Source organism: Epargyreus clarus, unplaced genomic scaffold (genome assembly GCF_041222505.1).
Source record: "Epargyreus clarus isolate Ecla_fem2 unplaced genomic scaffold, WU_Ecla_fem_2.2 ptg000023l, whole genome shotgun sequence".
NCBI lineage: Eukaryota > Metazoa > Arthropoda > Insecta > Lepidoptera > Hesperiidae > Epargyreus > Epargyreus clarus.
The window spans coordinates 5,861,908-5,875,497 of NW_027332230.1; the positions used below are offsets into that span (position 1 = coordinate 5,861,908).

The 13,590-nt window shown below is 37.4% G+C and overlaps 1 protein-coding gene across 12 annotated transcripts in view; it reads left to right on the top strand.

Moving 5' to 3' along the window:
* The window catches only part of Liprin-beta (liprin-beta 1), a 56,316-nt gene that overhangs the window by 33,516 nt on the left and 9,210 nt on the right, over positions 1-13,590 (top strand). For 2 of the 12 annotated variants that reach the window (XM_073085976.1, XM_073085978.1), the window contains exons 1-4: positions 3,165-3,756; positions 4,069-4,697; positions 5,591-5,767; positions 10,546-10,695. In XM_073085976.1, coding sequence (XP_072942077.1) covers positions 3,483-3,756; positions 4,069-4,697; positions 5,591-5,767; positions 10,546-10,695 — 1,230 coding nt within the window. In that variant the 5' untranslated portion in view covers positions 3,165-3,482. Of the gene's footprint in view, positions 1-3,164; positions 3,757-3,782; positions 3,995-4,068; positions 4,698-5,590; positions 5,768-10,545; positions 10,696-13,590 lie in introns of those variants that run through there. The other 10 variants (XM_073085979.1, XM_073085981.1, XM_073085987.1 and 7 more) reach the window with 8 other exon arrangements.

Genomic DNA, 13,590 nt, shown 5'->3' on the forward strand with positions numbered 1-13,590 from the left:
TCATAACAAAAATTACAAAGACCTTCATTGTCTGCCCGGAAATCGTTTCGTTTCTAGAACTCTTGTTATAAATGAATGATGTATCTTGAGCGAAGCGGAGCATTATTGAGGAGTTCTTTTTTTATTTTCTTAGGTATTGTTATGATAACATTATTTCGAAATATTTTATTCAAACTTTTGCTTAGTTTTAAGACATTGATGTTAGAGATCCTACGGAATATAGATAAAGTTTTATAATTCAGATACAAAAACATGCCAAAAATTGCATATTAATTACATCAATAAAAATTGCTCAATTTTGGCAACTTTTTGCATAAGGGCTCCGTTTATCTATATAGAGATATAGAAACATATTATTTGATAACTAGTATTATTTCATACTGTGATATTTTAGAAAGATACAATCTTTTCTGGGCAGCATGATCGGATAGACGGAAAGTGTAGGCTAATATTTTTTTCTCTATACGGAACCAAATTAATATTTTCTTACTACAAATACAAGATTTGCGAACAAATTGAACAACACCATTAGCAATCACTTGTGGATAATATTGTCTATTGTCAGAAATTTATTTAATTCAATTCTATTGTCGCTTTACCAGTGGGTGGTGGCACATCTTATGCGACGATTTTTAGCACCAGTCGGCTACAAGTCGTTAGGTCAGTGGTGTGCCGAAATGTGTGAAGATAGCAAATAGTGATTCATAATTTTGTTTGACGTTTTTTTGTGTGAGTTACTTGACTATCGTGTATTGTTTCATAATATAAGTTAATATATACTTCAAATTTTATTTCATGTTCAATTGCGCTAGAAAAGTGTATGAAACAAGAATAAACTGCGTGTAGAAACCCAACGGATCTCCGCCTAAGGCAGGCAGTCTTTCCCTGTCAAGTCCAGGTTGAACTATTGTACTTTGTTTTCTTTTAGAGCGAACGATAAGTTTACTGCTAAACCGTTTAACTTCATGAACTTTGTAGAGAATATCGGCTCTGCGTATAGGAAAAATGTGCTTCTACTAAGCTGTAGAACAAATTTGCTTCTGGATTTTGAATCTTACTTAGAGGTTTAATATAAACTTTTTATACGAATTGCATTGTCGTTAAATACAGTCGTCGTACTCAAAATAAGAAATACGTTTTAATAACTTTCATTTTGAAGCCAGCTTCGAGTAAGGGAAGTCTAAAAGTCGATATACTCTATTAAATTTATTGTAAAGGAGCCATTTTCAATTTAAGGCTCCGAGAGCCTCTCGATTCAATTTATTGATAAATTGACCGAGTTAATAACTTTTCATAAGAAATTCTTAAGTAGAGTAAATAATTTGTAAGCTTGTTGGAAATTCGCATCAATATCACGGTCGTAATCTATTAAATTTGTAGGCATTGTAGCAGATAAATTCCTAATAAATTCTAGTACACGATGAGATTGGTGGAACAGAAATTCTGAAGATTTTTTCTCTCATATTTCGTTTCTCATATTCGTATATTTGTTTTTCTCGTATAAATAAAACTTAATATCTAATATCTGTGTACGATAAAATTAATATCTCTATTTCATATTGATCGTAATTAAATGGGGCCATGTAAGTACTAAATAAAATTAATGACAATAAATATCTGCAACAGCTGCATTGGTTTCGTGATTTGTGAATGTAAAATATTTACTCAGGATATAAATTATATAAGGCTTAATTTAATGATTTAACTCAATAAGTTATTAATAATGCTTTTTTCTATGTTCTATGCTAATTTAATAATAGTATTACATTGAAAATGTTAATTATGCTTAATATTTCAACATTATCACTCACTAAGGGCCTTTTTCTTATCACGCGCATGCTACACATGTCATTTAATCCACAGCAGTCTCTTCACGTCTCTTGTATGTAGCTTACATGACAGAAAAAGCATGTATGAAACGATATGATGTATTCTTTACATCCCGCATATGGGTACAAGCTCGCGTGATAGCAAAAAGCCCTTACCCTTCCTTTGTAATGATTCTGTCTCTATTTCTACAACTACGTCTAACTGAATCACATCCCAGAAGGTTAGAATACTAATGTCAGTACAATTTCATATTTTCCAGCAATTTCAAACTTTAACGACTTTCAAAACATTACTGTAAATATCAAGGGAGACATTTTGCGGTAACCCTTTCATAAACTTTTTTAATAAATATATTTTTTAACTACGAGGATCATTTAGGCTCTATAATATTTAGTCCTCGACGTCACAGAGCTCAAAATCCGTCTTATTTCAGGATGCAGACGTGGCTTTAAGCATTTCTTTTGAAATTCATATTGCAATGATGTTGAATAAAACGGCAATGGTAACGGCATCTCTGCCTGTACGGCGTGTAGAAATTCAAATTTGTACCCTGCAGCAATTATTTTGCAGAAAATATTCGTCGTTACTAATGTTTCGACATTTTAAGTTTTGTAGGTTAAATATACAGTGCAGTAGACAAACTCTGTAAACAAATAGTCTGCTTATCTTGTGATGTAGACGCTATAAGCAGTCATAGGGCCGTTATTACCCTAACGCAGTAACGAATAATGTAGTTAGTGCTATTTTAGGATAGCCCTCTCTTAAAGTCGTGTTTTTATCGGATATTCCACCGAGACAGCTGTCGTTCTATTTCCGTGACGGGGGAGTTTCATCTCGGAGATCTACTGTAAGAATGTTGAACAATGCTTACGACACCCAATGAATATGGCGCGACGCGCAACATTTTAATATTATATAAGATGCGACGATGTCATTCCATTGAAATAACGATGAACTCTTATATTACTATAATATGTTTTAATGGAATAGTCCATTAATCATTTATGTTTAGTACATGTTTTATATTTGGCACACACAGAAATCGGAAGAAACATGAATTGCTTGAAGAATAATCGTCAACTGGAATATATAGAAGAAAAGCCAAGTGCACCAGTATACCCGTATTACCCGCCCCAGCCGCCATATAACCCAGACGTCGTTTATGAAAATATTGAAGTAATACAAGCGAGCGTCGATTCCGCATGGGGCTTCTCCTATAGAACAATGCATTACGTTGAAAACGCTAACGGGGAATACGATGATGAACATAGTGAGTGGGGGCGGCGCTCCCTGTACGAGGGCGTCAACTGGATGCCGGTGAGTGCGCAAGTATCTTAGGTTGTGTGCAGCGCGCCGCACGCAACACGCTACGAACCGCGCTTACGCATTGTTGTGCTGCCGTGTGCATCTTGTGTGTAACGCTAACGAGATACAGTGCTAATACGTAGTGTACATAACAATTAAAATTTACATACTTAATATAAAGAGCTGCTTGTTGATGTGATATACCAGTCTTCCTTGTCTTAGAGTTAATGCGAGAACTTTGTCAGTCCAGAAATGCATCAGGCGCATGTACTGACTTACTAAGATCTATTTCCGGGCACGGACGTTAACTGTATTCGTCTAAGCGCCGGCTCATTTTGAACTACAACATGCGCGAAGTCGGCCGCGGGGGCTCACTCGTTGCGGCAACCATAGCGGCGTTGCACAGTCGGTCAGCTATCGATGAAAGGCGACCGGTCAAATCACATCCGACCACCGTGGAGGATAGAAATGTTCTGCGATCCCTGAAAGAAGAAATATTACATGACGATCGGTCGCGTCGCGCTTCCGGTGGTAGCGAACGACCCGTCTCGACCGCGTCGGAGGCATCGGAACGCGACTCCACTTCCGTCCAGTCCAGCGAGGAGCCACCCCTACACGAGAGTACGTAATCCACGCTCGGTAGACGAGTTGCTGACGTAGCTCAGTACTGGAACGCGGCCAAACTTTAAAATAGAGGCACGTCGGTGACTAGCACTGAGAGCTTGTCGCGCAGTGTCGTTTACGAGGAGCCTCATGTCCGACCGCGAGTATCTCACCGAACCCCTCGACGAGGACGAGGAGCGCACGGCGGAGGGCTACGTGCACCCGGCCGTGCGCTCCTACATGTACTCACCCATGGGTGAGTTGGTGTCGGCCGTGAGGCTCCTTAATAAGTGTGTGCAAATACGTATTTGATCCCTTATCTCGTGACAGGCGGCGATTCCGACAGCCCCGATGAGGCAACGGTGAAATGTTCGACGTGGACGGATCGAACGGTACCTGCTCGTGCGGATTCTTCAGACACCGAATCCACGTCCAGTAGCGAAGACGACTCCGATGGCAGGGAGTACGCAACCGGGAGAGGCGATGCCGATTATCGAACCTTAACACCGAGTAGAAAAGCGGACAATTCGACCCTTTGCGATGAAGATTTCAAGTGGATGCCGAGCGGAGAAGTGATGGACGAGGCGGAGGAAGCCGTTTCAATGGGAACTCGAGGAGATGATTACAGTTCCACGAGCTTAGATCGAAGACGGCGGCAGTCAGGTGACCGTAGCGATCGCGACAGGAAAACTAGGTCGTCGATGTCCACGAAGCCACCCCAACATCCGTCCAGCGTCCGCGCATCGCCGCGGTCGCGCCGCTGCCGTAATGAGGACACTCCGCCTGACCTGCAAAGAAGATGGAACTCGTATGAGCATTTTCGTTATCCGGAAGGTGGCTGGTGGCCTCCTATGTGCTGGTGCCATGGACCTCCTGTCCCACCGCCTTGCTGTATGCATGATCGCGGGTGGCCTTCACACCCTTCGCTACCACCTGTGCCCTCTAGGACGTATAATAAGGTAGGAATAACGTAGACATAAAGTTTATCAGCCTAAAACAAATATAATCATGTGTTGTATACAAATCACAGATCGTGACGATTGTTTTGCATATTTATATTTTTGGTTTTCACTATTTACAAGCTGGCGTTATAACTTTTTACAGTTGCTTCTCGTTCTTTATGCGTGGTTTAATATAATTTGCAATGCATTTTCGTGTAAAAAGTTCGGATATTATTTTAAGCCATGTTTGCTGTATCGACATAAATTATGAACATGCATATTTATGCAACATATTTTATTTTTATCAATATTGTAATAAACTTTATACGTGTATTTATAAAAGTTGTTGTCAAGTGATAAATAATTTATGCAAACAAACGGAAATAATGTGTACATGCAAACAACTGCAGCACCTATTTCCGTCTTATAAACGGAATGTTTTCACTACTAAATTCTAGTCTAATGGGTGTGGCAATGCAGTGCTACCTACTTAAAGGCAACGCATAAAATAATTATATTGCACGGTAACGCATCTGTCATTAATTTCAATCTTACTCTATTTGGAGTTCAAGATGTCCTTTGATGGCAGTAGCTGCTTAATATCAGGTGATCTGATATTAAACATTTACAATAAGAATATTGTATTGTTACGTGGATTTATGAGTGTTAATTGTATAGATATTGAGATAAATCTGATAATTCGAAACTGTGATAATTATTTTATAAGTACACTGTATTGCCTGGTAGTTCGGTAGCCTTAATAAATGGGTAACATACGACGAGCATTTGAATGACATCCGTGTACCTTAAATTCAAGGAAATTATTTATTTTGTCAATAAAACACTTGTATCTAAACACAGTTGAAACTGCCAAACAATAACAGTAGAGTTAACGTACAAACACTTGTTAGCAGAATGACGCGGAGGACCGCATGCGACGACTGGAAGCGGATAAGGAGAGCCTCCAGCTCCAGGTGCAGGTGCTGTCCGAGCAGATATCCGCGCAGACGGACAAGATGGCGGATCTCGAGCGCTCGCTGCACGACGCCAGGCAGCGGCTCGACGACACCGAGCAGAGGTTGCAAAAGGTAACTAGCGTTTTATTTGATGACCGAACTTTTTTTCATTGCAAGATAACTTTTTTTATTTTATTTGCAAGGACCGGTGATAGTGAACTCAGAAGATTACTCACTCCTAACAAGAAAATGTAACCAGTTTTGACAATTGAAATTGTTATTGTCATCTATTCACGTGTTTGAAAAATATTAATAAAATGTAGTTTTTAGAGCATTTACGAATGAAACGATATTTTTCCGCATTTTTGTTTGGATTTCGTGTTTTTGCACCACATAACTGCACGTGTCGGCATTGTTCCGCGTAAATTACACCATGTCAGTCGGAGACATAACACAGGCTGACACATAGTCAGTCATTTAATGGCTTACTTTAATTACAAGGCGGTGAGATATCTATAATTATCTATGTTGCAAAAGATAACGTTTATTGATGATTTTCAAGGACCGGTGATAGTGAACCGGTCAGACGTACAAACGTTCGTTCCAAAAATCTTATACAGAATGTCAGTTATATGTATCAGTTTGCCCTGAGGTTACTAAACTTATTTCACAACTACGAAAACTTGGAGTAACATAAAACTGGTCTACAGTAGTTTGGTAAATGCAATGGACAAACTAACAGAAGTTTTTAAACTCCTCAGCCAAGCCCCAACGAACGGTTGTTGAACTTTGTCAAGACAGTTTAACAACCGTTAGTTTATATAACTGCAATACTGTTTATGGTTCCCATTAAGTTGCAGGCACGCTTACGAAAAATTCCGCTAATAGGTACCCACATGGGCACTGACCGTACTAGGCGTGTTAGTTAACGTTTCTTAACAAATACTTGGGCTTTGACAACTGAGGTTATTTATTTATTTGTACAACCTTTACAAATACTTATTAATGAACAATTTAATAATATATAGGATGTATTTTTTTTTCAAAATGAACTCGTTCGATTCCCGCCTAATCGTAATTAGGCTATCGTATCCTAATCGTAATTTCCGGCTCGTAACTCCTTTCAGCATTTTTCGCTAATCCTTATAGTTTCGGATTTGGCCCTGAAGGCCTATTTGAAAAATTCACCCTGTATACCTCAGTTTAGGATTGCCCCGCCTATCTTGCTACCCCTGAGGGCTAAGTTGAAACGCCTCGCAAAAGACGTTATCTTTTCCTTACTGCACTAAAATTGAGGTCAAAATTAAAAACTCTGAAGCTGAATGAGAACTAGTTACTAGAGAACCAGCTAATCCACAGTCGACGGCACTGTTCTTCTAAGGTGAGAAGTGTATGTTTAAGCTTATGTGACGGGTGTCCATGAACTCGTTTTTCTATAAACGGCCATAGTGCTGGTTTTCATAAATTGAAATGTGTTACCTCTGAAATGACTTTCTGTGGCTCATCTACCCTTTGAACCAAATATAGATTGCTTGGTTGTGTTTGTCCGGTTTCTTTTAAAGTTATTCTTGGGTGTCTTTAACGATTGTGCTTTTGTAGAAAAAAACAATTTTGTTATAAATAAAAGTAAATTTTTCATTGTGGAATTCTAAGGTTGGAATCCCAGTCATACTTCTGAAATAGGTTATCACTTGCTTAGGTGGTAACGGAAAATATCATAAGGAAAACTGCACATACGAAAGGCCATAAAAAGTTATAAAAGGCGTGTAAAATCTACCAATACTCTTTGGTGGAGCATGGTTTAAACCTCTCACTATAAGGAGACCCGAGCCCAGCGGTGGAACAATTATAGGTTGGCTGCATTGTGACCTAGAGATACGTCATCGTGATATAAAACCCGTTAAGCTTAGCGTTAAATGGTATATGCCAGGTGGTTAGCTCTTTAGCATTCAGGGCGGCCTATATCCCAGTGGAATGGTTATTGAATAAACATGATTGGTGTGGGTCGTACAATTTCTAGCGCGCCTCGCAGACTACACACCGCTCAGCGAACACTGCGAGGTAAATATCACGCAATCACTCCCACATCTGGCGGAAATTAAATTGCCGAATGCTCACAATATTTGTAAAATTACTCCTCGGGTAAATAAAACACTAATTAAAAACACACATTCAGTTATAAATTAGCTTATTTCAAAGATGGCCAACTACGTTGTAAGTAGGTGCTGTATTTTATCTCGTTGGCGTATTCGCGTTCTGTTAATTTGGGATGTTTAGCGATTGTTATGAATTGCATTGGCATTTGGAAATGTTTGTTTAGTTCGCCATGGAATTATAAATGGATCCATTTTGAAGAAACTTGAATTCAAAAGGGTTTTTTTTTTATTAGACTAATAATTACATTTATCTCGCTGAGATGATGGGTGAAATAAACACAAAATAACTCATATGAAAATAATAGTAAACCCAATTTCTGTAAAGCACGGTATTGTTTTTATGGTGCGCTACTTTATCAATAAATTTCACATAATCAAATATGCAAAATATAATAATATCAAACATTAAAAGATCTGATAGAAATGTAGAATTATTTACAGACGGTATTAAAATCATGAAGATATAAAAATAATAACTTTATCAATCACATAGTAGGATTGGCACTCAGATCGGTCGATGTTTCCAAATTCCGATAACGTCAACAACTCCTAGATATTTTATTAGGAAAGGTCCATTGAAATGTAATATTTTGTTTACTTATAAAATAACTAGGGGTTGCGTAATGCGTAAAAAAGTGTGAATAAAAAAAATTAGTTCAAATAAAAATCGTTATACTGAAGTTGAAAAATATAACAATTTCCCATTTGAATATAAAATGTAACATCGTATTTTGACCATTTTCGTTTACCTTTTTTCCTTAACATATAATATCATAACAATTTATTGAATCGAATATTAGTATATTCCCGAATACTTGGCATAAAATTACATTCTGTGTACGTTGGTATACGTACGCTTATTTGAATCTGTTGCTATCCTTTCAAGAGGAATAATTACGTTCTATTTGTAACTATTGAGTTAATGGTATAAAAGTCTGGTTTCCATCTACAATCGGAGCGATTTGCCGCTGCGTACGTGGGCTTGAACGCCGCGTAAAAGTAATGGTGAGTCAGGCAGGTCTGCAACGTCAATAAAATCAACGGCCTAGAGGTTTGTTTCGAGGACGTTTCAATGAAAAGTTAATTTTAAATATTTAATACCTATACGGCTATTCGCGTGCGTCTTTGTTTAGTTTTTGGGCGAGAAATCGGATATTTTCGGGGTAAGAACTTGCCTAGAGTAGTCTTTTGTGAAAGTTGTCTTAACCATTTCTTGTATAGTCATGTATACAAATCAAGTTCTTAAAAATACAATGAGAAATGAAGATAAATATCACAATGTGTGTACTATAAGTCACGTATTGTTATGCCTCAATCGATGGATCGACTGGGTAAATCGCAATTGGATGTAAATGTGGTTATAAAAAAACGCTTAACCGAGTACCCGTTGTGTAATTAAACGTAGGTACATCCTTTTAATTTCGCATTAATTCATTCGTGCATTACATTTCAATTCGGACAACAATAGGTCTGCCGCGGCGCCCACAACAGACGCGCTTTTTATTAAACGAGATAAGAGGAGCTCCAGAGATAAAACTCCTGATTGGTAAAGTTCTCCACCGAATGGACCAGCGTCTGTTTATGTTCTTCACGCTGAATATCTTGTGTTGGTGTGTTTGAAATGATTGGATGTAGGAAAACTTAAACCTCTACCCTAATTGACATCTGATGCCGCCTTTGATATCTATATTTTGGTAAACAATTCAAAAAAATGGCAAATCAGTGTCAGTATCTACTGACCGATACACTTATATTGACCGGCCGGCCTCATATACGACTCTTATCCTATCTGGGGTTAAATACAGATGTCCATAAAATACCCTTAATAGTAGGGTGGACTGCCTATTTGTTTTGTTACGTCTATAACATACGAATAACGTAAAAAATTAAGGCCTTTCCGTAAGTAGGTTATTCCTGATTTATATAATTTATTCACTATAGTAGGGTCATAGCTATGAAACCAGAAATACCGATCTGCATGCCTATCTCCAGTTCACTGCTCTGATTTAGGAATTTGATGAAGAATGCATTCTTGAAATAACACTATTCCATAATATTGAATTAGTAGGCAACTTCCTATTTCAAAATATTCAGGCAATGATAATAAAAGTGAGGAAGCTGGCGTAGTAAATTAGTTTTATAGGTTGAATAGTTCCTCAATCAGTATTATTGCTAACTTTATCGTGCCCCTTTGAGAACACGGAATTGTGGAATTGTGTAACTCTGTTTTACGAGCACTGGATTTAAGTACACTCTTTTCATAATGAAGTGCGTATAATAAACATACTTCTTTCAGTTCTTCGAATAAGTAGGTAATTGATTTAGATTTTCGGTAACAATATATAGTTATTTATAATAGAGTAAATAAAAAATAAGGAATTAATGTATCAATGTAAAATATGTCTTGCTCGAGATTTTATTTTTGTGATAAAATGTTTGGTGTTTACATCGGTGTAGGTTAGTAGATGGTTAATTTTATTAATTTGAGAAATGATGCATATAACTATAACGTAATCTAAAAAATAAATTTAAAATAATATTATCAATTTCTATTAAAAATATAAAAGGGGTATTTCCAAAATTTGTATGTAACTAAAATAGCACAAGTTTGCAGTCCGCCTTTTGTTAAACGGCCATTGCCGTGTAGACATAAATTAACCCAAATAGAACAGTAGGTGTTTGAACGCCTCGTATAAGTTTATCAGAGTTTAAGCCAATCTAAACGTAACTAATAATACTCCTGTTGTTTCGCAGGAAATGCTACAAAGATCGTCACTAGAGACTCAGAAGCTGGAGCTGCTGTCCAAACTCAGTGAAGTGCGCCTTCGAGCGGCGGAGCGAGGTGTGCTGGAACGATCGCCGCCGCCAGACCCTGCCCCTATATCACGGCCTGCTCCTCCGAGAGTGAGTATGAACTAAGTAGTGGTTTAGAAGTCTCTGCTCCCTAGGAAGCTCATGGTCCAGGATTCTCTGACCATTAAGGAGAAGGCCGTTTACCTAGTTAGTTACTTAGTTACCCGGGCAAATCTCAAGGGGTCTACTGGAAACTTCCAGAGGTAAGAAGGTAAAGAGGTTTACTCCTCATTAAAGCTTAAAGATCCATAGAGTAGGACGATTGTCTTCTTTAATCTGGTAAGTATCATATCTCTTTTTTAATACCTATCCCAGTAAAAAAATCCTTTGAAGTATTTACTTGAAGTTCCGACCATATAAGATCAACAGTTTCCGAGAAATGAGGACGAAAATGAAAAATATACATTTCAATACCTTATTATAGAGTAGGTAATTATATGAAGCGCATATCTATAAAGAGTCCTTTAATCATATTTCTAATAAGATTGTAAGCGCAAGTGCAAATATATTTGATTTGTTTATATGAATCCTGTGCTGCTATTTCTTGCAATTTAAATCGGGTAGCAGGTTAGAAGCAGAAAAGTCTTACGCAGCAAATTTCTTGCACAATTTTTGACTCCTGTGTAAGTTCACGGTTCAACTAAAAGTTTTACCCAGCCTCACGACTTGCGGCCGAAACTTTTTCAAATTTTCGGTAATGGTCTCCATTAGTCGAATGTTCCTTGTCGCGAATAAAAAAGTTTTATTCCCAGAGTATTTTAACGCCTTGTTAGGCGTCTTATTAGACTTCATTTTTCGCATAATGTACCATGCAAAAATAATGGACTTTTCGACAACGTAATACTTAAATCATCATCAATATGGATCCATTAGGCCGCTTTTCCTGTACCCTTACCAGGAGCTTTTTCGTTTCGACAAATATGACTGTTTTGGTATTTGTTTACGTATGGGACAATACGATTTCCTAGTTCTGACACAATCCGCTAAGGGCGCTGATTGGAATTTGTATGTAATACGTAAACAAATACCAAAACAGTCATATTTGTAAAAACTCCGGGTAAGGGTACTGTCCCGTGATTTACGCCCACACGCGCGTTTCATTCGCATACACAAATTACTCGCACTGTCTTCGCGACTTATGTGCGTATGGATGTTGTATGTGGTATTGGATGCAAGAAGCACGCGTGCGTGTCGAACGCACATACAATAAACACAAAACACCTAAAAACAGGGTGACCTCTTGTATTAAGTAGGGTTTACGTATTAGCCAAGTGCGACTCGAAAAATTTTACAAACCTATAATCACTTTTTTACAGCGTATAATATAAACAGTGTCATAACCAACAAAAGTGATGAAAAAATCTGTGTAACGATTGTAATTTATCAACGAATGAGACAAAGGAAATAGCCATGTCTGTCGTCAGCTTTGAGTTTTCTTTGATTGAAAAACAAAACCTGCTAGTGTCAATACTACCCAAGTTCTGAATCCCCAGAGTAACCGTTTTCTATTAACCGTCGGACTTCATCACTTAACTATGAGCTATATAAATCCGTACATACACTGTAGCGATGCTTTGTTTGTTATTTATCAAAATTATTTACTACCAAATGCTTTATTTATTGTTTTAGTGAAATTTTAATGTAGGTATACAATCTGTAGTCTTCTAATTTAGATGTTTTGGACATATTTGCACCTTTTTATAAAGAAATAAAATGATTTACAATATATAAAATTGGTAAGATATTGTTATAGATATTTAAGAAACTCGGCCCCTCGATCGAGGGATCCGAGGTTCAAATCCCAGGCTGATTTTTACGACATTATGTGCGCATTCGAAATTAATTATCACTTGCTAAAACGGTGAAGGAAACCATCGTGAGGAAACCTGCATAACTGAGAGATTTATAAAAAAAAATATCTCAAAGGTATGCGAAGTCTACAATACGCACTTGACCAGCGCGGTGGACTATGGCCTAATTCTTCTCATTCGGAGAGGAGCCCCGTGCCCAGCAATGGGACAATAATGGGTCGATGATGATGATGATGATGATATTATATCCAGTTTTTGTTCAAAGGCCTAATAATAGGGTTTAGAACATAATAAAGTTGTATGTCTTTCAATTAATTGCTACTCTATGTAGCTTTAAGCGGCCTCCCTTTATATCAGACATATGTTTGGTTGAATAGTTATTAGTATACATACATAGACATGTAGTAGTAGGTAAGTAAAGTTCCAAGTATGGGCGGTTAGCGGATTGTGAGATAACTTATGTAAATTTCTACCGTAGAATGCCTGCATAGCAAACGTGTTCTATCTATGATCGCCATAGTTAGTACTTTTCCTGGGTAACGTGCTATTAGAGTATCAAAGAGAGATTTTAGATTAAACGTTAAAATGCATGATAATTAAATTACCTTGTTTAAGCTGGTGGTATGAGGTAACTTCTGCTCCGAAAACGGACATCTGTAATCAACTCCAGATAGAATTGGGAGTCTTATCTGAAGTCATATGAGTTCCTTTTGTAATCTTAAAAAAAACTGGCTGACTTTGGGGAGTGCTGATAGAAGTGAAACCTAAGCAACTTGTGAATTGTATCGTCGGGCTACTAAATTATTGTTTTCAATTATTTTTTTATTTATAAAGAAGTGTTATTAACCAATTTAATCTTTAATCCTTGATCATAAAGCGTTCGGTGACAATGATGCCAGTTCCATGGCATGTGTTCGCCCAAAAAGTGCTCAACGCGCCTACAGAAGTTTCCACTTCAATAAATTGCGAATTAAATACTAATAATAAATATATGAGTATCAGATTTATTGCTGCTACTACAAACTTGCTTTGTTTAATTTCAATTCTTGAATAGAATACTTCATGTTGTCTTTATATATGAGTTGTTAAAATACGGGAATATAGTCTCATAGTGTGTGACAACTCTCACGTTCAC